General features: G+C 44.0%; 1 protein-coding gene across 4 annotated transcripts in view; it reads left to right on the top strand.

Annotated features, from left to right (window-relative positions):
• The window catches only part of MGMT (O-6-methylguanine-DNA methyltransferase), a 151,919-nt gene that overhangs the window by 105,772 nt on the left and 18,647 nt on the right, over positions 1-27,500 (top strand). For 3 of the 4 annotated variants that reach the window (XM_071812245.1, XM_071812244.1, XM_071812243.1), the window contains 2 exons: positions 13,218-13,378; positions 21,875-21,964. In XM_071812245.1, the coding sequence (XP_071668346.1) occupies positions 13,218-13,378; positions 21,875-21,964 (251 nt within the window). The remainder of the gene's footprint in view (positions 1-13,217; positions 13,379-21,874; positions 21,965-27,500) is intronic. The other variant, XM_065843522.2, reaches the window with a different exon arrangement.

Here is a 27,500-nt window from a genome sequence, read left to right on the forward strand (position 1 = left end):
TAAATCCGGCTGGGAGGGATTGCTAAACTTATCTTTGCTTCTTCCCATACGCCGAGTTAAATAAACTGGTTTTCATCATTCAGATGGTTAGGGCTGCCTTGTCAAGGATTTCTTTATTTGTTTTTGTGTATATATTGCGTGTTGTGCTAATATAGGTGTTTTCCAAACTAATGTTAGCCGCTCTGCTATGGCCGTTTGAAGTGTTTTTCTGTCTGCAGGCGCAGGAGGGACGGGGGATGCGCAGAGGAGCTCGTGGGTTGGAGCAAAGAGCTGAACTCTATCATCCTTTAACTCAAGCTGCAGTTTTCAAAGCCAGCGACAGTATTTCTGATTAAAACCAAGTTCTTATTTGGTGTGTTTATTGCAGTATTAGTAACCTGGAAGAGCGATTTGCAATGATAACATACTTTCTTTTTTGTTTTTTTTTTGCTTACTGTTAAGGCTTTTATCATTCCAACCTGGCCAGAAAGCACGTTTTAAGAGCTTGGATTCAAAACTAAATATGACCTCAGTGTTTTAAAATACAATTAGAATAACTATCCATTTAGTAGGTTTTTTCCTTTTACTTCTGACGTATGGTCAATATGCTTATGCCAGTTATTAAAGGTATTATTTTATGGTAAATGTTTATCATATTGCGTCTGCCATAGTAAATACAGACTGATGAGAAGGGATGTTGAGGAATGTTGTTGCTTCTTAAGTTAAATTGCTATAGTGTCTGTACGTACGTAAAGGAAAAAAATCCGCCACACTCGATAAGAGAAATTTTTATTATTTATATGGAACAGAACAAACCAATTTACAAGAAAGGCACTTAAGTGGGAAGCTTATTTATTAATGAGTGTAGTACACAAGCTAATGGGGTTGTAATGCAGATGCACCTAAAGCCCGGAGGACGTCGGTCTCCAGGCGCCGCTCACCACTTCAGAGACAGAGCGGAGAAGGGGAGAAAGCAGCCTTGGAAGTAACTCCGTTTCAAACTGTGCAGAGCTATGTGGAGTAGTTTAGTCTGTCTCGTGTTGGAAGGCTGGTTTGCGAGCGTCCCCTCTCCTGCTGCGGGCCCTCGGTGGGGTTCCAGCGCAGGAACGTGCCGCTGTGTTTCCCAGACCCCGCTTTGTCCTCCTCGGGGGGTTTGGATGTGATTTTAAGGTCACATCGGGCCCACATCTGGAGGCGGCGCCTCTGCGCGGAGAAGCCCTGGAGCTCCTGGATCCCTCTGCGATCAGAGGTTTGCAGGAGGGTGGTGAAGCGATGGAGGTGCTGAGGCCAACGTGGTTGGTGAAGGGGAGATTTTGTTTAAATTCCAGCTCCTATCCTCAGTCTAACCAGCTGCTTTTGAACTAGCTCTTTATAGACTCTTATTGTAGTTAATTATAACAGCATTTTTTTTTTAAATGGTATTTCTGTTGGTTTTATGGATGTGCCCTGCTGGTTTTCCAATCCCGTGATTGGGTTCTGCCTGGTTACCCGGGAGAGGAAAAGCTTTCCTTCCCGGTTCGGGAGGTGCAGGAGCACCCGCAGCAGAGGTGGGCGCCTGGGACAGGCCGTGGTGGGAGCCCCATTCTGCTCCAAAGCCAACTCAGATACGGCTTTGTGTCTGCTCTTGTACGTGCAATGGGGTGTCACAGAATCATAGGATCATTTTGGTTGGGAGAGACCCTCAGGATCATCAAGTCCAACCATAACCCAACTCCAGCACTAAACCATGTCTCTAAGAACCTCGTCTAAACACCTTTTAAACCTCTGCAGAGATGGTGACTCCAGCACTGCCCTGGGCAGCCTGTTCCAATGCCTGACAACCCTCTCCATGAAGAATTTTCTCCTAATATCCAATCTAAGCCTCTTGTCCTATCACTTGCTACCTGGGAGAAGAGACCACCCCCCTCCATGGTACGACCTCTTTTCAGTAGTTGTAGACGGTGATAAGGTGTCCCCTCATTTTGTGTCATCACACGAAACCTCCAACGAGGTGACCCATGGCACTGCATTGCCTTGCAAACAAGCAGTACTGCCAAATGCTGATTAAAATGAAGGAAAATAGCCCATATTTTTTGTTTTTCCTGCCGTTGTATTTCTGGGTTTGAGGCCTAATTGCTAAAAAGTGAAGCAAATTCTTCGTTGGGTGATGCCATTTTAGGAAAGATCCTGCCAATGCATGTAGGAGACAATGCTAAAGACTGGCAGAAAAGCTTCGGAAAGAGTATATTTATTAACTCTGCTGTTTTAATTGGCGTGCATTAGCAGCTTTTCCTGAGCGTCCTGACCTCAGCCTGTGTTGACATGAAACTCTGGATGATGAACACCTCCTAGGAACCCGGATCTTGACAAGTTTCACCATGGTTTCACGTGATGCCGGTGTTGGTTTCTGAATGTTTATACCTGATTTAAAACAGAATACAGGCGGAAAATATTTTCGTGATTGTTTGAAGCAGCAGATGGGCAGCGCATCTCCAGTCGTGGCACGGCAGGCTGCGTGCACACCTCTGTCCAAGCATCCCATGGGAGATCCTGAGCCCGCGGTTGGTCCTACCAGGAGATGCTCAGAGCAGGGACCGCATCACAGCCAGGCTGGGAACCCGGTTTGAAAAATGGCCTGATGGCTTGAATTCTTAAGAGGTTCCTGATTTATCTGTATCCTAATTCATTTTAATAGGCTGGAGTATCTGCAGGTGCTGTTGGTTGTAATTCTCGGTGCTCGCTTTCATCTGGAAGTCTCGCACTAACACACGTCAAGGTGGGCACCCAAAGTCAGAGCCCGGTTCCGATAATTCAGCCTGAAGTTTTCCTCCCTCAGTTTCCCCGTGCACCAGTGGAGATCAGAGACCAGGCGTTTGCAGTGTAATCTGTATTTTAACTGCCATAGGTTTTGTTGTTTTTTTTTCCTTTTCTAAAATCCATGCATAATTGGGATTATATCTTAGATATGTAGAAAAAATGTAAATTCCACTTCAGATACCATTTAGGAACTGGGTTATTACTATGAGGTCTGCTTTGCAATGGAGCTGGTGGGTTCCTGTCCGAGCTGATGCTGGGAAATAGTGGGGAGAGGGGTGTGAGTACCCGAAAGCAGGGGCTGGGTGGGAGGCGAGGGGACCTGGTGTGTGGTTTGAGGGTCCCCCAGCCAGCCCCGACCCAGCTAATTGCCTGCGATAAAACCGACCTGGCAGCTCTGATGGGAGAGTTCTTTTATAGGAGGAAAAAATGTTTTGTAACAGTTTCTTGTAAGTGCTAAAATTAACTGACTTTCTTTTAACCTAATTATAGATAGAACTGATGATATCACCTGTGCTTAATGTTGCCTGACATCTCGGGTGAGAGTGTGCTGCTGCTGCTTGGAACCCGGCTGCATTTTTGCTTTAAAGCATTTCATGGGAAGCATCTGCTTAATTGTCGCTGGTTGAGCGTCTCTTGGGCACGCGTTTCATTTCCCCCATTCTCAGTGTAGAACTGGTTGGTCCTCTCCAATGAGAAAATGGGCAAAAATTGGATTTTTTTTCCTTTTTTAGACAAATCTTGCAGTCGTTCTGCTGCCAAACCCATTGGTTTGGGGTCGTCGTCTTTGAAGACGTTCAAGACCCACCTGAACACATTTCTGTACATTCAACTCTAGGTGAACCTGCTTTAGCAGGTGGGTTGGACTAGATGATCTCCAGATGTCCCTTCCAACCCCAACCATGCTGTGGTTCTGTGATTTGAAAAAGAAATATTTGTGAAGAAGGCCAATCTAACACTACTTTTGTTCTTCAGATGTGGCCCAGCTGTAGGCCTTTGACAAGTTTCATTCCCAGAGGAGGAACAGGTCTCTCTGGGGAAGGAGGTCTCTGGGCTGTTTTGGGGCTGAGCACCAAGGACTCACAGTGCTGGTGAGCACCAGAATTATCTCCGGTTTTCCTGACCTCTCTGAACAACTTCTGCTAGCACAACATGCAGGATCGAGTCTGGAAAATACATGGTTGGGAGACGGGAAGAAAAGAGCACTCAAGTTGGTGACCAGCACAGAGGTGGAACATGGCATCTGCTGTACGGTCAGACGAGTAGTGGTGAGATGGTCCAAGCAAGGTCAGTTTAGGAGGATGGGTGGTGGCCAGGGTAGAAAAAGGGCAGAACATGGAAAGAGAGCAATATGAGGAGCGGGAAGGAGGTTGGCATGGAGTGGGCAGCCAGGCAGGGCTTGTGGCACTGGGACACACAGCAGAAGTCTCAGGTGGGTGAAGAACCTTAGTGGCTGTCCTTGCATCTATCCGTTTTCTCAGAGATCTTTGTCCATAACGAGCTCCGCTTCTCTGAAAACACAATAAACAGGCTCAGGAACACTAAAGCCAAGCCCATGCGTAGTGTTGTTTTCCGTGAGGGTGTCTCTGGTGTTCCTGGGAAGGTTCCTCCGCGGCCTCACAGCCGCATCCCAGAGCAAGATCTTGTTTGCTATCTGTGTCTCTCTGTATAGGATTCCAATCAAAACTTTAATGGTACAGGGCAGTGAGTGGCATTTAATGACCTTCAGTGCTATCACTTGAGTCTTCGGGGCATTGACATTGATTTTCCTTATCTTGGCATGTGAAGACAGGAGTCTCAGCCCCTTCTCTGAAGCATCTGCAGGAGCGGCCGTGGGCTGTGTGTCCGTCCTCAGCCAACCGCCCTTTGGTACCCGATCTGCACATCTTCAAGTGCAAGAGCCAGAGAAAAAGAGACCAGACCATTTGGATACCGATGTATTTTACTCACAGGGGCACCTGTTTATTTGGAATTTGTATTTGATAGCTAAATTTTTGCGCTGATGCTTCTTATTCGGGCTAAAAGAGAGGTACCGTTGTAATGCAGAATTTCTGGCCGGGCAGATCCGTAAGAATTTAAATCCTCAATAACATAAAAACAGAATGGAGAAAATATTACGAAGGCTTGTATGGCAAGGAATAAGTCTTCCTCAGTTCTGAGATCTTGTGCTCTTCCGTAAATGTATTAATTTCTTCTAAATAAGTCTGAAAAGGAGCTGCGGTGGGGTCGTTCAATGAGAACTGGGGTGTTATTTCTGCTTATTGGAGCTCTCGTCCCTTTTTTAATCTCTCGCTGCTATCATACAGACACTTCATTAGTAACAGGCTAAATTAAGCTACGTGAGGGTGTGCTTCCCCATGAATTTTAAACCTAAAAAGCTGCTTTGTTCATTGATTCAGTTGTGGGGGAAAAACGCAACACAGACATACGGCTATTTGAACTCTTTATTTGCCACATTTACAATATTAATAACACTGTTTCCAGAAGTTGTCACATCAAGTAAAAGATCTTCATTCCAGACTGTCTTTTGGGGCCAAATTGAGACTGGTTGCATGCATTTAATAAATTGTAGTCTCAAGTAGTCATTTTTGTAAATAATTAGCTTTGGTGAAAGAATAAGTTAGCATATTGTATGCATCTAATGTCGCAAATGTACATACAGCAAACTTTCCTATTAATCAACAGTCAAGCACTGTAAGTTGGGTCTCATACATAATGAATTGTTCTTAAACCTCATGGGTTTCATTGATAGAAAAATAAGAGAAAACACAAGTGTAGTAAGCTTTTGAATAAAATTTAACGAGATTGCTCTGCATCCTGTAATCGTTTTGGAATCATTAGAGACCAGATAATTTATCTGCAGTTTTGGGGTGGCTTCAACCGTCATCTATCAAAGAAAGACTATTTAAATGACATTTAGGTGCTGATAAAATACGTTTTTATTTAATTTCACAATGAAGGCTTCAGTAAAAATGCCAGCTCAGTCGGTGTTTATTATGTAAAGAATAACGCTGCATGACCGAGTCTCGTTTTAATGTTCATTTTTGTGTTCTAATCGTTACTGATTGTTCCATTTGAAAAGCGACATACCGGCTGTTTCTCTAAGGAAATATTGGCTTGGTGAGACAAGCACAGACACGGAGGTGTGGGAAGGGACAGGAAACCTTTGCTTTTTAGTCGGGACAGCTTTTTGTACAAACCTGACCTCCCAAGAGCGTTACGTGGAGAGCTGTCTTCAGTTATTTGCTGATAAAATAAGAAAATACTACTTAAAAAATTAAAAAGTACATACCCTTTTAAATGGTACTTGCCCCTCATACCTACTTCAGGACAAGAGCTCCCTTTCAGACCCTAAACAATGAGCAGTGAATTCTCTTGCACACGTGAGAATTGCCCGTGATTTAGGAGCTCATTACAATTTCCTCTTCACCCACGGGCAGATTCCTTCTCTAAGATCCTTTTCCATAACCACGATGTCAAAAGCTTGGGTTAACCCTGACATGAGGATCAAAACCATTCAGGAGTCCACCCACATTCCCCTCCTGGACGTATGGTAATTTTGATAAGTTTTGGACCTATTTAAAGCACAGACTAGTAAGAAGTGTCAAAATATGGAGAAGAACAAACAGATGTGTCCCACTGACAGTAATTCCTCCTACTTACCCCAACTTGGAGCTCCTTGTCCAATAGAGATGCTGAGCATTGTGCTACCCTGTAAATGTTCTTGCAGATTTCCAGGGACAAATGGCATTGTTTTCTGGTACAGGTTTAATTAAAACTTAGTGTCTGTGTCTGCCGGGTAGTTCTGTCTGTTTGTCCTGGTGGTGAATCATGAAGCCATAGGTGCTGGGGAGCCTCGGGAGCAGTGCAGGGAGGTCGGGGCTCCCTTTAGGAGATGGGTTGTTGTCTTCTGCTCCTTTCTGCCCATTGTGTCTTCTGCAGGCCTTGGGTTTGCTGCTTGGTTTTTCTCCTCCTGTTGAACTCGATGGCATGGGTTTGAGATGTTGATTTTGCTGCGGGAAGACATCCCAGGCCAGGCTGGACAGGGCTCTGAGCAACCTGAGCTGGTGAAGATGTCCCTGCTCATGGCAGGGGTGGCACTGGGGGAGCTGGGAAGGTCCCTTCCCACCCACACTGTTCTGTGACTATGATTTGGTGAGATTTTGTGCCTTCTGCATCATGAAGAGCATGGCTGATAATTGGTTTTACAGCATTCTGGTCATAACAAAATCCAAAAGCCTCTTAATTCCACCAATGTATTTCTATTACAATATATAATGTTTTGTTAATGAAGAAAAGTGATTATGTTTTTTTGTTTAGGGAACACAATGGAAAAAACCATAGAATGGGATGCGGTTGAGTGTCCAAGTATGTTCACTTTCTACATACTTAAGATAGCAGAATATTGCAAACCCAGTGATCTCCTGTGCCGTATGTACTGCGGTGTCAAAATACAATTCAGTAGGTAACAGCCTACAAAGATTCTTAATTTCTATGAGAAGAGATTGGGAAGTTGTATGTAAGAACACCTATTCCATATATTTTTTTCTATTGATTTTTTAATCTTAGGTCCTTGTTCCTGCTGTTACCTGGGCAGAACTATTGTAGTTATCATAGTAATATAATAATGCAACATCTGGGTTTACCCACACGCGCCAGTGGCCCTTAGCTGGCTGCAATATAGGAGCACTTGCATAGGGAATTGCGATTTTTGTTTGTGCTGCGGAGCTTTTTTGGTTTGCATCTTAACCAAACTGAAATGAAGGGGACTCTTCATTAGCTCAGCACCCGAAGCAGCCTATAGACCTCTTCTGATGCCAACACTAGGGGGTGAGGTTGTTTTGGGTGGGTAAAACATTCAGGTGTGTGTGGCTACAACAGCAAAAGTGAGTATTGGACGTTATGTTCAACTGACCGATTATATTTGATGTACACAAATATTTTATAAATATACAAATAAACATATAAATATTATTGCAGGTGCTGATACAACGTTCTCATAATATTGACTGTAGCGAAGCTGCCTGCTCTTAGCTTTACCGCAGTGAGCTGCTGTGATTTATTCACTCTATTTCAAACTGCACAACTCAAGGTCCACCTTGTTGTGTTTCTGGTAAGGTTTACTGAGGACTGACTGAGGCAAAAAGTAGCTCAGAAATCGAATAAATAGTTATAATCACAGCAGTTTGGAACACGGCTGCCCACGGAGGCTCCTCGCAGTGTTTCCCGGGTTTTCATCATGGTTGAGCTATTCAGGATGGTTGTGCAGCCAATCTGCTGCTTACATGTTTATCTTGGAAACAGGTAGGAACTTCCAGCTCTTGGCAAGCGGTTTGGAAGGAGCCTGTTAAACCGAAACAGGTGGTGGTGCTGCTTTCCTCCCCCTCTGCTAAAACCATCTTTTCCGTCATTTCATCCCATGCGAACATGAGAAGAGACTTGGGAAGACACCTCAGCCGCGTGGATGCGAGAGCCCAGCGGCTGCCTTGGTTTGTTCAGTCTTGAAATGTATATAAAATATACATTTTTAAATGTCCTAAAACAAGCATGATTTTTTTTTCTGTTTGCAGAGTATATAGATTTAATTAAGCATCGCATCGTAAAGCTGTGTAGATGCAGTCGAACATCCATTTAACATCACCGCGAACTCCAGACACACAGCTGACTGACTGCACACGTGGTTTTGGCTGGCACGTTAATACAAACAAAAAGGTTTCAGCTTAAGCAAACAAAAAACCCTTAAAACCCTCCAGTAATGATCACTTGTTCACCAAGCGAAAACACCAAAACCTCCACTTTGAATTTTGGGCAGCACCGAACACAATTGACCGATGAAAACAAGTGCAATGACAGTCTCTAGGGCAAAAGCAAAGCAGTCCAATTCCTTACACCTTCTGTTCAGTTTCTTGCATTTTTAGATGAATATGCTTATTTTCCTATGTAAAAGTACAAATCACATCTTGTTGGATCACAAGTGTAAGACATCAGCTTTCCAGAGGTGAAGCACAGAACAAATGGCCCCTTGGTTGTCACTTCACCAGGGATCACCAGGGGCAGGACATCAAAAACAGAGGGTCCCCTTTCTCTTGTTCGTTGCTAAAGATTAGGCAGGAGTAGTTAATGTGACCCTCGGATGGATATTTTTCATCAATGGTGTACAAGTAAGTTTTTTCCTGTCTGTCTTGTCATTTGAGATGCTCAAAGACCAAGGTGTGGAGCAGGGTGTTCAGAAACCTCCCACGGAGCCCAACACTGAGCAGAGGAATTGCCTGCGAGGGGGGAAATTTCCCCTGATGTAATATATCTGCTCTCCTTTCCTTCTTAGGAATGTTTTGAGACCACTTCTGCCTCGCTTTTTTGAATCGTACGTATGGTTTAGTTGGGCCAAAACGTGGCTTTGAAGCCGGAGAAAATGCTTTAAAAGGCAGCTGGTGTTTTAAGTTGAATTTTTAATGCTGAGGTTTGGAAGGAGAGCTGCTCTGCAGTTCGGGGAGAGAGAGGGGAGGAGGGCCAGGACAAGACACCCATGCATAAGTTATGTTCATTCTTTTTCTTTATTAATGCTGTCAAATTCCCAGGAATAGTTGTTAGCATTTCTAGCCAAGCAAAATTAATATGACGTTGGTTTTTTTTTTTAACTCGCTGCCAATTTGAAGCTCTCAGCATATACATTGGCAAATCAACCTTGTATCCTACAGGAAAAGAAGTCAGTGCGTTCTTGGAAAGCGAGGCATTTTTGTGCTGTCTTGACCAAGGTGGCCATGGAGGTGACAGGGGCTGTGAATGTGTCTGGTGTCGCCGTGATGGGAGAGCGGTCCCAGCAAAGACATCTGGAGATGTTCAGCAGTGGCAGGGCACTGTTCTTAAAAGCAGTAATTAAAAATAAATAACAAGGAAATTAAGACCTATATCCAAAGAGTCCTGCCAGGGAACAGCTCGTGGAAGTGAGGAATGTGTCCGTGATGGCAGGGGACGTGTCCATGGGTTGGGATGGCCAAGCCTTGTTGAGATCTACGAAGCAGCCACTGGAATCCATGTCTTCTTGAAGACATTGATGGACCTTGATTCTGTTCCTTACATTAATTAAGGAGCTAATGGCCTGGCAGTTGCCTTGAGGCTTCAGAGTGATGCTGGCGTGCTGCTTCCCACCTGTTTTGGGGCGGAACACCGGAGGTTTGGTGCTTTGCTGGAGCAGGAGGGAGTTATCACAGAATCCCAGAGTGTCAGGGGTTGGAAGGGACCTGGAAAGCTCATCCAGTGCAATCCCCCCATGGAGCAGGAACACCCAGCTGAGGTTCCACAGGAAGGGGTCCAGGCGGGTTTGAATGTCTGCAGAGAAGGAGACTCCACAGCCTCCCTGGGCAGCCTGGGCCAGGCTCTGCCACCCTCACCAGGAACAAGTTTCTGCTCAAATTTGAGTGGAACTTGTTGTGTGTTCCAGTTTGAACCCATTGCCCCTTGTCCTGTCACTGGTTGTCACCAAGAAGAGCCTGGCTCCATCCTCCTGATGCTCACCCCTTCCATATTGATCCCCATGAATGAGGCCCCCCTCAATCTCCTCTTCTCCAGCTCCAGAGCCCCAGCTCCCTCAGCCTTTCCTCACACGGGAGATGCTCCACTCCCTTCAGCATCTTGGTGGCTGCGCTGGACTCTCTCCAGCAGTTCCCTGTCCTTCTGGAGCTGAGGGGCCACAACTGGACACAATATTCCAGGGGTGGTCTCCCCAGGGCAGAGCAGAGGGGCAGGAGAACCTCTCTGACCTACTGACCACCCCCTTCTAACCCACCCCAGGTACCATTGGCCTTCCTGGCCACAAGGGCCCAGTGCTGGCTCATGGTCACCCTGCTGTCCCCAGGACCCCCAGGTCCCTTTCCCCTACACTGCTCTCTAATAGGTCATTCCCAACTTACACTGGAATGATGGTGCTGGGGTGGTGGGGCAGAGCCGGGAGCGTGGCTGCTGGGGGCCGTCTGCTGGCAGAGCACCGACGAGACCGAGTATTTCGGTTTTATGATGATATTACTGTCCAAATCATTTCCAGACTCTCGAGAATGTGAAACAAGATGATGTGAAAAACATAAGGTTCCTGGAGTTTTGAGTGCTTTCGATGCTCTTCTGGATAAATGGAGCAGAAAAGTCTGCCAAGTTCTCTTTGAGGTTTCAGAGGCGTTATTATATTCTGTAGTTATTATATTGTCGTAGCTCCAACAGTCCACAGTAAAACCGAGCCATATTCTGCTGAGTGTTGTACATGTGGAGAATAACGGATTATCTGTGGTGTTGAGAGCTTGGTTTGAGGTCCATGTTGTAGGAATTCATGCAAAACGTTTACGCACGGATTCTCATACTGTTTTTTTAGCAAAGAGATTATTAAATAGCCAAATAACAGTTTTATAAAGCAAATTGATACTACTTTACACACATTAAAAAAAAAAAAAAGGAAAATCTAAAGCATTAGTTTGGTAAATAAAGGGAGAAATGTGGAATTGTGGTTGATTTCTAGCAAACTACATCCAAACTGAGTCTTCATTTTTGTTTTGTCTCTGCTCCGAGCCATCAACTCGTGTTCTTGTGCGTCTGGAGTATTTTAGTTTTCTTCCTCCATGTCCCTCTTCCGCCACTTTCTGATCAGTAATTACTGGCCTTTGGTGGTTAGCAATTAATCAGAAAATGAATGGGGGCGCATGAAGCCTTTGGGTCTTTTTGCAAAGGTGCATTCTGGCGAAAGCAGACCTGGGGTCTGTGACGCCATTCCTGGTACATCACAAGTCCCATTTTCTTCAGTGTTCTGCTGGGAGGGCACTGACAAAGTATTTTCGCTCTCATTCGCAGCACGATCAAGCATACGGGGCAATTTGCTCTTTCCTCATATCCAGGTGGCAGAATCGCTCTGGTTTTCTCTTTTTTCCCGTTGTCTCAGGTTCTCGTGTGTTTTGATATTTGTACAATTTTCTCTCTCCTGCTTTGTGGCACATCCAACCTCTCACCAGAAGACTGTGCAGTTCAGTTTTAGCATTGAGAAATTGCTCGTTCTGGTATTTCCAGCAGGAGGAAAAAACGCTGCAATACTCAGAGAACTTTGGGCTGGCTCCTGGTGGTGCTGGATACGAGAAGGTCGCAGGCAGGGCTCGTTGCTTTGGCAGTCCCCTTGGCGTTGTCTCCTCACCAGTCTTCCCATCGTTTCTCTTGGGTGCGTTGCTAACGGGCTCTGTTTGTTTATCAGGCCCCTGAAACCGATCTCTGGAGTTCTGAGACACCCACCAGTGCCACCAACACCCAGAGATCACCAACCACCACCCCCTTTGCCGCACTGAAAGCAGACGGGCCGGGAAATGTGGCTGGGCATTTGCAGGCCCAGTGTTCACGTTTTCATTGCTCTCATACACACTTTGCTCTTCCAGAGGAAAAGAAGAAAAAAGTAGCAAGGGAACAAACAGGTTTTTGTTTGTGGGTGCTTTTTTCTTTTCCTGTTTGCTTGCTTTGCTCTTCAGTGTCCTGCAAGCACGAGCTGCCATTGAAAATCAAATGAATTCTCAATTGCTTCCTTCCAATTCAATAAGAGGAGGAAAGCAGAAACCTGCCACTGTCACTGGAAGGAAGGGGGGCAGAGGAAGGTGCAGGTTCAGCAGCAAGTGGTTTCCTTTCCCCCTTTCCCTGGGGACACGGGGCTGTGCCCCTGGGGGACGTGGAGGAGAAGCCTCACCTCCACCATCCCAGAGCCACGAGGGTGCCTCATCTACCATGGGCTTGGCTGGTTTTCTCGCTCCCTAACATTTGCCATTTAATGCACGGCGTTTTCCTCTCATCAGTCTTTTACGGATTTTTTTTCCACAGGTTTGAGCAACCTTGCATCCTCAATGCATTTCTAGAGGTGATGGGGATGTGTTTTTGTTATGACTGTTAGGAATCTTTTCACCTTTATCAGAGCAGACAAAATGATGGAGTCTGACTCCAGATTGAATCATAGAATCACAGAACGGTTTGGGTTGGAAGGGACCTTAGAGCTCCCCCAGTGCCCCCCCTGCCATGACAGGGACATCTTCACCAGCTCAGGTTGCTCAGAGCCCCGTCCAGCCTGGCCTGGGATGTCTCCAGGGATGGTTCATCCACCACCCCTCTGGCCAACCTGGGCCAGGCTCCCACCACCCTCAGGGGGAAGAATTTCTTCCTTATATCTAATCTAGATCTCCCTTCTTTCAGTTTAAAGCCATCACCCCTCATCCTGTCACTACATGTCCTTGTATAAAGTCCCTCTCCAACTTTCCTGTAGGTCCCTTTAGGTACTGGAAGATGCTGTGTGGAGCTTTCTCCAGGCTGGACAAGCCCAACTCTGTCAAATGTTTTGAGTGTTGGTTGGTTGTGATTTTTTTTTTTGCTAAGGTAGATATTATGAGCATTCACTTCTGTGGTTTTTCTCACTGTAATTTCCCGTTTCTCTCCTGCAGCAGGGCCGAGCCCTGGGCCGCCTGCGAGCTGCGCGGAGGCGCGGAGGAGCTGCCGGAGCCGCTGCGGCAGTGCGCGGCCTGGCTGTGCGCATACTTCTGCGAGCCGGGGAGGACAGCCAGCCTGCCCATGCCGCCCTTCCACCACCCGCTGCTCCGCCGAGGTCAGTGCCGTGCGCCACAGCCGCCCGTCCCCTCCCCGCGTCCATGGGTCGTGGTGGGGCTGGTTCCCATCTCCCGAATTCTGGGTCAATGCTGATCGCAGTGATGCGGTTCAACTCCCTGTGGTTGCTGGCTGAAAGGTTTGGGTATGAACACAGCTGAAGGGCAGAAAGCTTTTTGGGAAGGTCGTTATGGACTTAAAATAGCTTTTTTGGGGGGTTGAGGCTTAGATATAGAATCATAGAATCATTTTGGTTGGAAGAGACCCTCAAGGTTATGGAGTCCAACCATAACCCACCCCAGCACTGCCCCATGTCCCGAGAACCTCATGCCCGTCTGTCCAGCCCTCCAGGGATGGTGACTCCAGCCCTGCCCTGGGCAGCCTGTTCCAATGCCCCACAGCCCTTTGGGGAAGAAATTGTTCCCCAGGTCCAACCTCAACCTCCCCTGGCGCAACTTGAGGCCGTTTCCTCTGCTCCTGTCGAGTCAACTCTGTTCCATGGACACCTCACCAGTGCCATGGAATCAGTCAAGGATAGGTTGTATAAGTGTTTTGATTCCTCAAAGTTATCATAGATACTATTTGTATTTTTTTTTCAAACAAAGAACAAGTATTTTTACGAAGAAGTTATGCTATTCATGTCTTTAGATAAAAACAAAACCTGAAAAGTTTCTCCTGACCGTTCCCCATTTGCTGGCTGTGTTGATAACAGAAGTCAATCACTTGAAATGAAGTAGATCTCATTATTTAAAACAAAATCTCAGAAGCCTGCTTTCTGTAGTGCTTTCTGGTCTGTCCATGAATGTCATCATTTCCAAGCGAATCAAGCATCCGTTTCATAGATCTACTTTTTAATTGAATTAGATTCCATAATAATGCAGCACCAGAAAGGCACTGGTATCCTCCACCTGTCATGAGGTACGATAGCCCTGGTTTTGTATAAACTCAAAGTTATACTTACTTTTTCTTTTCTTGTGGTTTTTAAATATGGGTGTATAGGTTTGTATTTTAAGGCACAGGGACCGTACAGCAGTGGCCACATTTACCTGTGGAAAGGATGGGCTGTTTGACAGGAACACCTCTGCAAGTGGTATCTCCAAGAACTCAGCCGTCTGCTGTTAATTACTGCTTTTATTCCAATTCCTGTAAATAGCAGGTTTCTTCTTGCTGTCACACTTTCTTATTCTTAATTAGCTAATGGCAGCTGCAAGTAGAACAACAAAATGAGAGTGCAGTTGTTGTGCAGCGCATTCTGCAGATAACCAGGCTGTTGCTTTTGGGAGGTGGGAGGGCTATAATACATTTTGTGAGCTCTGCACAGCACCTTTGTTTTAATGATGAGCTCTGTACTTTATTCTTCCACGCGATGAACGTTTCTCAGTGTGACATCTTTCATAGTCAGATCACAGGGTGGGTACTGAGTAGCTTTAGAACTAAATTGTGTATTGTACTGTCTCCCTTTAACTTTGACACAAACATCATTTTTATCAACTACTACAAGAATTCATGTAGAAGTTTTAGCGAAGCCATCTGATGAATGTGTTGGAGAATGGCAATTCATCGTAGCATCATTAGGTCTCAAAGTCTTCATGAAGGTTTGGCCTTCTAGGTGATGAAATTATCATTGGAGGACTTTTTTATTAGCTGGAATGAAATTATGACCTATGCTGAGAAAACTTTAGGATTGGGGTGAACACAAGTGAGCAAAGTTGGATGGGAAAGAGTTAATGCTGCTGCTCCTTCTGTCTTTGAATAACATCAGGGAAATTCCGCTTCTCAGTTATCCACCAGAAGACTACCAAATATTTCAAGTAATGCTTTTGATAATTTTCCTAAATGGATTACTGAATTCTTTTTAGCTTGGATAGTTAGAACACGTGAAGGTTCATGGTTCTGTTTTATTTAGTTCAGTTATTTGTTCTTCGACTGAGACCAGGTGCGTGTTTTATGGGGGGAGGCACGTACGTAATGGAAATGATGATGGAGAATAAAGTGGCCCAAGTCACAGCAATGTGATAGCATTTCCCTTCCCTTCCCTTCCCCTAGTAATACTTTCAGAAAATAGAAAAAATTGGTAGTGGAAGGAATGTGGAAATACACGCCAAAAATTAGAAGAAACTATTTTTTAAAGTTACTTAGTAGAAAGGTAAGGTGAAAAACGCATTATAATGGATTACATTGTACACTTCAATTTATCTGCAAGTCAGAATTGCAGTGCTACTAAATTAGAAATTTGGTTATTATGTTTATTTACTTTTTCACATTTACATTTGAAAGTGCCTGTTCATTTCTCCAGGCACTTAAAATGCAGAATAAACATCAGCGAGAGCGCGAGGATCCGAAGCCGGGAAGGCGTTTTCTCATCACGCTGATTCTCTTACACCTCTGTTGATCAGCAGCTCTCCTAGCGAGCCATCAAAACCTTTGGCCCTTCTTTTCTCCCCTCCCCAGTAAATATGACCACTTTTAGTGTGGTTCTTTGAAATGAGGCGGCTTGAGTTCCGTCATCAAGTGCTTTTGTGCTCAGGAGTGACTATTGGAGATTTGCTTTCTTTATCAGTGCTTAATAACATTGTTTTTTCCCTGTGGTAGCATCATCTGAGGACAGGAAAGGTTTTGCTTATGCTAAACACATTAAAGAGGTTCCTCATTTAACAAAAAGGTGTAAAGTGCTTTTGGGATGAAGCACTTCTCCATTCATGGTCAATTTTCTGCAGCTACTTTTGTGCCAGCTATTAGGACGTGATTCCTTTTGGAGAGAAAAACAGTGACAATCAACTTTGAGACAACAAAAGCAGAGAGATTTGCAGGTTTGGAAAGTAAGGGTATTTTGCTGCTTGGTGGTAAGGTTTGAATCTGGTGGTGTAGAACACGCAGCAGAAGTTTGAGGCTGCTTTCCCAACACCTCCAGGAGTTCTTGGCTTACTGGCTCTCCAGTTTACCATATGCACCCAGTATTGTTTTTTAAATGTAGTTGAAAGACTGGAGTTTTCAACAATTTGTGTCACAGCCTGTGCTCAATGTAGAATTTCATCGAGCAAAGAAAAAGTTGGGTTTTCCCACTTCTCCGCAGCATAACTTCAAGGTGTTGCACCTTGGAAAAATCACTGAACATTTATAATGGAAAGGGATTAATTAGTTGTAAGGTGTCATGATGATTAGTCCCCTTTATATGAAGAAAATTGACCCTATTATTGTTTTGAAGCCTTTGCATGAGTTTGTTGATTTGTGGGTCTGTGCAGTGGAAAAGGCAATGCTAAAATGGGCCGGCCGGGAATTTCCTGCCTTTTCTCCGTGTGCTGTATAACGGCGGTGCTGCGGCTGCAGAACGCGCTGCAGGGCTGGACGCTGGTGCAGAGGGGTTGTGTGTGCGCAGACCAGATGGCTCATTAGAGCAACGGGAGCGGAGGAAATTGGAGAGTTTCCCCTTGCCCTGTGCCAAGCAGCAGCCCCTGGGCTCTGCTCTGCATGCCACAGCACCATCCTCACCCATAGAGTCCTTTCACTTGGCAAAAACCACGCTTTTATATACTCGGGTCTGGAATTCCTCAGTTGGCTCCTTGTACTGGAGACGTAGACCTGACACAAAGCTGGGCCTTAGGGCTCAGTGACAGAATCCCAGAGTGTCAGGGGTTGGAGGGCCCTGGAAAGCTCATCCAGTGCAATCCCCCCATGGAGCAGGAACACCCAGCTGAGGTTCCACAGGAAGGTGTCCAGGCGGGTTTGAATGTCTGCAGAGAAGGAGACTCCACAACCTCCCTGGGCAGCCTGGGCCAGGCTCTGACACCCTCACCAGGATCAAGTTTCTGCTCATCTTTCAGTGGAACCTCCTGTGTTCCACTTTGCACCCATTACCCCTTGTCCTATCACTGGTTGTCACCCAGAAGAGCCTGGCTCCATCCTCCTGATGCTCACCCCCTTTCCATATTGATCCCCATGAATAAGTCACCCCTCAGTCTCCTCTTCTCCAGCTCCAGAGCCCCAGCTCCCTCAGCCTTTCCTCACACGGGAGATGCTCCACTCCCTCCAGCATCTTGGTGGCTGCGCTGGACTCTCTGCAGCAGTTCCCTGTCCTTCTGGAACTGAGGGGCCACAACTGGACACAATATTCCAGGTGTGGTCTCCCCAGGGCAGAGCAGAGGGGCAGGAGAACCTCTCTGACCTACTGACCACCCCCTTCTAACCCACCCCAGGTACCATTGGCCTTCCTGGCCACAAGGGCCCAGTGCTGGCTCATGGTCACCCTGCTGTTCCCAGGACCCCCAGGTCCCTTTCCCCTACACTGCTCTCTAATAGGTCGTTCCCCGACTTATACTGGAACCTGGGGTCCAGCTCAATCTCCCTATTTCTTCCAATAAGCTGTGATTTATGCAAGGAACGAGGGCTCTGCAGGTCTGCGAGCGTCTCGGTGTCACTTTGCAAACCAAAGGCAGAGAAAAGCTGCGCAAAAAGGTGAAGGAGAAACAACCCGAGAATGGAGATGTGAGAGATGAGCTTTGCCAGCCGGATTAGCAGCTGAGGTTTCCCGTGCATAATGGTTTTACTCATCCAAGAAGGGATATTGATGAAAAACCTCATACATAATGGGAGCTGAGAGGCTTCAAAGAAACAGGTAGTACCTCCATGCTCCCTGCAAGATGCTTCGTACCCAGGCCTGTAATCAATAATTACCCTGTGATTTCCTGGGAGCCTTCTCCTCCAGAAACTCAAAGTCCCTGCCAAAGGACGGCAAAGCACTCGATAAAATGCCAATTTTGGGCTGAAAAAGCTATTCACTTTGTGTGGAGTTGGACTCGACCTTGGTTCCCACGTCCCACGCTCGCCCGTCCCGCCCGTGGTGCACAGGAGCATCTCTTTGTTTTATTGCTTTTGCACTTTTTTATTTAAAAAAATAAAAAAACAGCAGCAAATTAAGAGTGAAAAGCAGATTTTGGGCGTTCTGGCTGCAACCTGGCAAAAGCCAAAGTCTGTTTGTTTGGTTTCCCTCTGGTTGGAGTGGTCAAATCACAAGTGTTCTGGAGATTGTGGAGCTGTTAATTTGCTGCCTTCTGAGATGGCAAATTTGACATCCCATGAATGTTTAAATGTTTAAAAAAAGTGGCTTTAATGCCTACGCTGCTTGCTTTAATTACAGCGTGCAGTATAACCTGAGAGTAAATTTTTCTCATACATTATAGCCAAAGACTTTTACAATATGTAAAGATTCTTTGAATAAGAAAAACATTTTTGGTATTAAGATGAATACAGGTCTATTTTTCCCTTTAAAAAATCATGCAAATCATCAACTCTGTTGCAATAAGGCCTGGTAAAGCTGGAAAGTTTGCAGCTTCAGGTGCGAGTTTATGGATGGCAACTCTGTACTCACATTCAGTAGGAAAGAAATAGTTGGTAAAAACATCATTCTTTAAAGCATTAGAATGAGTAAAGGACTTTTCAGGAGCTGCGGAAGCAGAGGGGGAAGGTCTGAGGCTCAAAGGGGAGAAAGCGTGGAAGAAATGGCTGAGAGTAGCAGGAGGACACTCAGGTGTGCGGGTCGGTCCCCAGGTCGCTGTGTGGCTTTGTGTTATATAATGAAACAATGTGCAATGCTATGTTTGGGTGATTTGCAGCCTTGAGGAGAACGGGAGAAAATGGGAGTTAAGGGTGAGGAATGGAAAGGATGAGTTTGACTTCTGAACTATTTCACTGAGCTCTAGGTAAATTAGGTCGTTAGTAGAATCTATAAGCGTTAAGTGCGTCTTAAACTTAAGGGTTTTCTGCTCACTCCTAGAATGATGTTAGCAAGACAGTAAATACTAAAGTGAATGAAATCTTCACAGTTTCAGTGTCTTTATGAACATGTAATTCTTAAAGTGATTGCCTATGGATATGAGAGATATCTATAGAGACATATATATGTCAGTCCTATGTAGTTTTAACTTTCTTCAATCCTGTGCATGACTTATAGCTTCTTTTGCCCCTTTAAAATAAATTGTACCTGTGCTTAAATGACTTTTTAAATACAATCTAGTATACATAAATATATACGCAATACCAAAACTATGCTAGGTGGCTGGAGCTCACTGGGATGACTTGCAGCCAAATAGGGTGCTAAAGCAAGACAAGTGGGTTTGGGTTTGTCTGGAACTTCTCTAAATCCATATTTCCATGCTGCAGGTGCATACGTGTGCAGGAGCAACGTATTGACCTAGTGCCGTGGTGATTTATTCTGAAGTGTTGTAAATGCCATATCCAGAGCAGGTCCATCCTCAATAGGAAAAGCGGCAAACCCAGCCTACACAAAGACCTCCCCAGCCCACTGGTCCCAGTACCATCTCTCCATGTTTAGCTTATTTCCAGTAAAAATGGAAAAGTCATTAAACTTAAGCTGGGAAAGTATAAACCTACCAGTATTACCAGGTTACATCTGTGTTTTGCAGAATTGAATTGTGCTGTTGGGTAACGTGCTGAGGAGGAGGCAAATCTTGCCCTTTCCTGGACGAGTGCAAAATGTCATTCTTGCCATTTATTTATGCAGCAATTTGTGAAATTCTCTTAATTTTGTAGTAGAGATTCAATTCGCTAAAGAGAAAAGAATTGAGAAATGTTCCTGACTTTCCGTTTTTCATTCCTGCAGCTTCATCAGACATGCAAATACATTGCTGGTTAGGCTCTTAGAAAATATTCTTTTAAAGTAATGTGAAATAATCTGCTCGCAAACGTTAGCACTTCACATATCTGGACATGGCAGCTTCAAGTGCAAAGAGATGACAAGCTTTCGCATTTCTGTCTGCCAACACAAAACTCAAATTCCGGAGACTGGCACCTTCTTTTATTAGCATTTCATGTGAGAAGAGTTTTGATAAGCAGGAAGTCACTGTTTTGCTGACGTTTAATGGGTTTTTACAATCCAATACTCTCCTACATTTTTTTTTCAAACAGAAATCAATCCTCTCCAACCTTCAAAGATGAGAACAACAAAATGCAAAAGGAACCCAGTCTCAAATTCTTTCTCCAGCCCGGCTGGCCCATTGCTTTGTATCAACTATTTGTATTTAAAACCAAAACTCAATAACAACAGCAGCATTCTGGAGGGAGGTGATTGCCATAGCCTGACCCAGTTCCTCTTGAATTCGGAGCTAAATTCCCATCATTTTCAGTGGAAGCTTGGGTGTGTTTCTGTCTATGTTAAGGATTACTCTTGAGTTTACTGTTTGTAGGGTAAATTGTCTATATCCATATAAGCCATTTCTGACAATTCTCAGACTCTATGAGGTGCAAATGTTTTTGCCACTGTCCTTGGCCAAGCGATTTGGGTGCATGGTGGGTTTTTGGTGGAGCCTTGTGGAGTAACCACAGCCCGAGCTGGGACCTTGGAAACCCTCTGAGGCTGGGGAACAGCAAAAAGGTCGGTTAGTAAAAACATGCTTTGTATTTTCAGTAGGATAATCCTTTTTTGTCAGTGTTCTTCACATTAATTACAAATAGGCCACGGTCAGATTAAAGGAGTGTTATCTAAATAGTTTATTTTTTGGGTAAGTGTGGGTGGAAGATCCACAGCTCATGTTCACCTGGACGGTGTCACCGTGTGAGGCCAAAGCCTTCCTTGCTCTTGGAGAATTTGGGGACATTGGAGCAAGTCGTGGTGACTCTGAAATAGCTGCAGAGATGTGTGAATATTGAAATTGCTTCCAAACCAGGCTTTGTTTCTGGAGGGGAAGGTTTGTGTTTGGTGTCTTATGCTTTTTTGGATGAATTCACTGCCCTCTGATCAGGATGGCCCTGGTGGGGTGGGAGAAGATGGAAGTGCAATATCTGAGATATATAGATATATATAGAGATATATATACACACATACACACATATATATCTTTGCTATGCCCGTGACATCCTGGTTGGACCAAAGTCAGGATGGTTTCACTGTAATCTGCAGCTGTAAAACCTGCTTCTTTATAAAATCGTTATTTTCAAAATCAGATCCTTCCTCCCTCCATGAAACAAAAGGAAGAAGTTGACCACAATATAAGAAATACCTTGGCCAACCTGGTAACTTTCGACATTACTGCTTGTATATGTGATTCAGATAAAAAGGTAAGAATTGATGGTAGAATAAAACAAGTAGCAATGTGGGACAAAGGTTTCTTGTATGATGTGTTCAACATCTTCCCTCAGAGCCCCAGACCCCGGCCACCTGCTCGCATTACGGACCTGTGAGGAATAACTTTAATTTAATTCATTTTTCCTCTGATTTGTTTGCTTGCTTGCCACACATGCAGCCCCACGTAACCTTTGCACCCCTACTTAATAAAAACCCATATAATCAAGATAAAAGGATTTTATAAATGTAGCCCCCACACCTATTTTATTAATGAACTTTCATCCAACTTAATTTTTCTTATCGATGGGAAATATCGTCAATACTTGTATACCTGTTTGGTATTTCAAAGGTAATGTGTTCAATGTGGTTGTTACTATGCTGATCGCCTTGTTTCTAAATACCGTTGTTAATTCTTTTCAGGAAATGAAAGTGTAGTGGCATTTACAAAGGCCTGTAAGGGGATGGATACATGGATAAACTCAGCTGGGGAGAAGCCATTTTCTAATACAGGTACTTTGCTGCTGCTTGACCTCAGGATGCCCCTTTCTGACCTATTTCCAGGACGGTTTGCTAGATCTCCTTTCAGAGTTTGTGACCGTGGGAGCTGACCAGTATATTCTGGGAAAAAACAGCGACTTCTTAACTGCAAAAACATACTTTTCACTAGAAATTTGCATCCCACACTCTTCTCAGAATAAAATATGCAAGAACCAACATAAATGGCACACTCTTTTTTTTTCTTTCTTTTTTTTTTTCCCCATGAATTGGGCCTTTGATGATCAAGAGGAGTCAGTGTTAAAGGACATCCCTAGAAGACTGTAGAAATTGTTCCTATTTATGACAAATGTAAAATAGTACAAATCTAGCTGAATGTGATGGTGTCATTAGTTTGTGAATCGCATCCTTGAAAATAACTGTGGAGGAGCCAAATCGGTTTAAAAGAAGATAACAAAATGGTTTAAGCTACTTAGGTTGAATGCCAATTATATTTTAATATTCAACTGAGCATATTTTACTAAGAAAAAAGGCAGCGTCGACGCATGCATAACTCATTGGCAGCGTCGACCAGCTGTGCCACTCTTCTCTTCGAATCACTTTGTGCATTTTAGTAGCATGGTAATTTAGTAGAGAACTACCTGAGTGATGGCATTTTCAATGAGCAGGTAATCTACAGAGAATTTTTATATGGTTATGAGTTCTGTGCTTCAGCCTGGCAACACAAAAATACATCAAGACCAATTACGGTATCAACTTTCAGCGTGATACCCTTGCCACGCAAGTGCATGTATTTCTGCCCCAGGCATTTCAAATTGCATCTAATTTGAAATCTTTGGGGTTTTAATTAAATTTCAGAATATATGGAATTCTTCATTAGTACCTGCTCTGAATAGCAGATTATACTTCTCGCAGTCTCTCGTTAAAGAAGTAGGCTGTGGTAAATAGCATGTTCAAGAACTGATCATTTGTGGTGCCTGGATATTGGGAACAGAAATAGTGAAATGCAAAATAATATCAAAAAGATTATTAGTCCAGAGAGGGACTCTTGATTTGTATTTTAATGGAATTTTACATTTCTCTTAATGATTTGCAAATTGTCCTCTGATTATAAGATGCATTAAGCTTTTCATTTTAATGGAGAGACACAGCCATTAGCAGAGATTTTTTTCTGTCTTCTTTTTAGAGTGCTTCCCTGCAGCAGATAAATATTGAAACCATTAACACCTTTTGATGTACTTTAGAGTGCTGCAGCTTGGGCCAATACATGAATGAACGTGGCCTTTTATATCTTAGCACTTTGCTCCGAGCTCCTCGTTGTCGTTATGTGGGTGAACAATGACCGAGCCATACGTTTGCAGGCAAGCAATAAAACTATGTCTGTTTCCCTATAAGGAACGTTCCAAATGTTTCGGGGAACATCATTCATATTTCATGCAAAACGGAAGAGTAAAGGCAACAAAAGTCAAGATCTGAAATGCAGATTTGGGGGCTCTGACCTTAACTCTGCCCATGCTTTAAGGCAGAGGGATAGCGACGCCTCTCTGAGAGGGTTTGTTACGGATTCGCACACAACTTCTCAGTGGGGAAGTACACAGGCGTGTTCTTTGTTGCAGACACCAGAATGTATGTTTGTCAATCTGAAAGTCAAATTTCCTCCTCGCTTTCAGCTTGGCGTGAACCTTTAGCGTTGTATAAACACGTTTGTGCCTGTTCTGATTTCATTGGGTTTGGCGGAGGGTCGGGATGAGGAAACAGACGCTTTTTCATGGCAGGTTGCGAAGCGTATGAAGTATTTTCCTGATAATACAGATTTATGTAAAACAGCGGGGCTGTTAGGTCAGGTAAATGTGTATTTATTTACCTCGCTAACTTATTAAAGTCCCTGTAATATTTTTGAGATGCTTTGGAAAAGTGCATCGTTCTTTCAGAGGTGCAGGACAGGGTGTGTTTGAGCATCTGTGCTCGTTTCCTCAACCCCCCCTACTTCTCGCACCTCAAATATTAATTATTAATAACCCCGGGGTCCCTCTCTGCCTTTTGGAGACTTTCTTCTCCACTTTCTCCAACAACTTCCTCCAAAAACAGTGCTTACGTTAGGGCTACCTATTAATTTAGCCAACTCTCGTCTGTGAAAAGCCAACAGAGGTCACTGATAGGACTTCTCCTCTGTTTGCTTCCAGGATGTCTGTTTAAATAATATGAATCTCGGGAGTTCAAATTTGCAGCTCGTTTCGCTGTGTGCGGTGGCACCGGTAGCAGCCAAGGGGCTGAGTGACTTCATGAAATCACACTTGGTGTCTTCACGGTTGTTGTGCTGGCTGCTTAGCCTTAAAAGTGAAAGAAAAAGGGAAAACACAAAAGCCAAAACCAAACCAACCAAACAAAAATTCTACCTTTGAGGTCGGCGCCAGAAAATTGTAGGAATTAATTGCGCTGCTTTCATATGTGCCTTGAAAAAATGTGAATTAGTGTTTGTGAAGTGCTCTGGAACTGTTTAGCTTCACACGTTAGATATTTTAATTCAATAATAAATTAATACAAACTAAAAAGAAAATCGGTGCTTTGATACCGACTTAATTTACATGCAGTAAGCAAATAGTTACGTTTTATTACAGTTAAGCGATTTAATGAATGTTATTTTTAACTTGCATCTTTACAAAGAAACTTACAGAAATCTAAACAAATTGCTATTCGTATTTTAGACAAATGAAGTTCTCGTGCTCTCTTCACATAGCAGAGCACATCTGCATTGCATGTGTTATAGATTAATTTTTGTAGGGCAGGTTATCTTTGGCAACACGATCTTCACAAAGGGTTCAGATTTCTTGATTGGGAATCATTTGGTAGTGGCTATTTGGGGCTATGTTGAAAAATGGAACAGTAAAAACACTTCATTTTTGTAATTTTAAGTGCAATTAGAGAGGAAAAGCAAATATGCTTGAAGCAGTGAAAACTACAGGAGATGATGGTGCATCCCAGGCTCTCTGCCCCAGTCTTGGCCTGGTCTTCTTGTCTCAACCTGCCCAGAGAATCACTACAATATCTGTGTTGATATAAACCATCGTTCTGAAAGTGGTATTTCCAATAGGTACACAATTAATTTCTCCAAAATAACTTGGTTTAGCGTTGCCCTGTTTCATGGGTGGATGTAGAATGGGTGAGTCCTCATGGACCAGGTTGTGGACATGGTGTAGTAGCCTAAGAGGGGAAATGTGTCTGTGTTTGCAAGACAATATAACAAATACCAGTTTGCAGAATCAGTTGTACACAAGATGATATCAAAATCCATGGATTTATTCCCATTTGCAGCACAGGAGCATCTTGGAGCCCTGAGATGATAAAATCTTATAGGATATATGGATGAAGTTCAGAGCCCACGGCTCCACGTTGACGCTGTGCTGGTTCTAGGTTGTGTGTGTGAATGGAGGGCTGGGGGAATTTGAGCTCCTCCTTTGGGTTTCTCACTTGATTTCTCCAAAGCTGCCCAATTTGTAGGTCAACAGCACTCCCAGGTTTAGTTTTAAATCTCATGATCCCGAGCCAAGACCTCAAACCAAAGGTCGTGATGAGTTGGAGATATTGATGTTAGTAAACCTAATTTATAGGTATAAATTGGAAATTTTGCTTTATCAACACCTGCGAGTGAATCCTTTTTCTTCACCTTATATTTTGAGTTCATTAATACCAGAATGACACTTTCAGCATATCTGTAAATGTTCTGGAGTTTTCTGCAGAACCTCCCTGCCCATTCCAGTCTAACCATGGCCAGACGGTCCTGCCTGAAGTCCCAGTGTGATTAGGAAACTACATCTTCTCTGATTTATTTAGGAAGTGTGGGCAGGTTTGTGGGTCTTGTTAGCAGGACAAGTCAGAAGAGCTGGATCGTAGCAGCAGCTGCATGTTTGTTGAGTTCCATCAAGGAAGATTGAGGTAAATTGAATTTAATGTTTTTGTTTGTTTCTTTGTCTGGAGAAGGAGGAGCAAGCTTCACAGGCTCCATCAGCTATGGCACTTCCAACAGACAATAACAAGAACTCCAAGAAATGGGGAAATAGAGGGTTGAGGTGGGACCAGAAGTTCCACTTAAGCTCGCATCTGCAGTAATTCCTCAGTTTGAACTCAGACAATGGGCAGTTGTGGTCTCTTGTCACACGTGGCCCTTCGGTAGGATTGTGGTTGCCGTGTGAGAGCAGAGCTCAGATCCTGAGCTCAGTCTGCAGATGGCAGCTGATGAGGACAATTCCAAAGACACGCAGGTAAAGTTTGTGCTGAGTACCAGCTCTCTGACGAACGAAATAGAGACAAGTCCCTCATTTGTCTCTATCTCAAATGGAAAAGTACAAATCTAATTTTCTGGCCCAGTCACTTAGAAATCGCAGCCCAGCTGGTGCATCTTCTCTCTGGAAGGGCTATTCTTCGTCCTTTCCAGAACACTAAAGAGTGTTGTATGGCATTAAATAATGATAAAATATGAAACAATTACCTGAGTTTGAAGTGAATGAGATAGTCGTTGGTGTTTCTCAGTTGCCTTGATCTGCATGTCTCTTGTATTATGTTTATAGTAGTTCTTTTGTGTACTGAAAGTATCCATGAAGTCGTTATAAAGCTATTTTTACATTTTTGCAGTTATTCCCTGCTCCTAAAACTGACATACTTGAAACAAAACAAAAGCATTTGTTTTGTTTTGAATGGGAAGTACAAACCTGGAGCAGATTCTTGTACCTGATGGTTAAACCTGTAGGTTGTAGAAATACCAAGAGGTGGTTGTAGCAGCGGAGGCGGCTGCGTATTCAGGACGTTTGTCTTGCCCTACTGTGGTATGGGCTCATAGATCACTGTGTGAGCTATGATTTATACCATTTATTTTTAATGTATCCTGATCCTTGTGGTCCCTTCCAACCTGGTGTTGTGTGATTCTTTCTGCGTCATGACGAAATACCGCTGGTAAGGCCAAACGTGGCCAAGACTGCTGCACTTTTGCTGTGCAGGTCTCTGTGTTCCTGATCGACATTCACTTGCCAGGGTCTGCGCTATCAAACCAACGTTAAAACGCTCTCTCCCTGCTCCCGTCTTGAAGGAGAAGGACAGGAGTCATTAGGATGAGTTGTTGTGATGCTGCAGACTTGGTTACGTGATGGACTGAAGTTTGAATATTGTGTTTTAGTCTCATTTATCAACACCTCCAACATCTCCTAAGTGGATTTTTAATGTTGTTATAAACGCATGAGGCTTTATCTGAGGAAAATAAATATGCAGGGGGCATATTTGTGTATGCACATATATTCTGAATATAGGCAGATTTATTAATCTTCAATTATGTCTGTCCATATAAGGAGCATTCAGTTACTCACAAGTGCAAAACATGACTTAGAGATGAGGAAACGTTCGCCACTCTGTATTTTTATTGGGAATAAAAGTGGTTAAGGTATACTTAGTACGAAGCAGAAATGTTACGGTGATCAAAGTTATTATCTTCATATCTTGGAACTGAAATGGGCTGTAGGGACTGAAGCTGGCCAGGCAGGACCTCTGCAAGGAGGGGAAGCTT

Source organism: Patagioenas fasciata, chromosome 8, assembly GCF_037038585.1.
Source record: "Patagioenas fasciata isolate bPatFas1 chromosome 8, bPatFas1.hap1, whole genome shotgun sequence".
In the NCBI taxonomy this organism is placed as follows: domain Eukaryota; kingdom Metazoa; phylum Chordata; class Aves; order Columbiformes; family Columbidae; genus Patagioenas; species Patagioenas fasciata.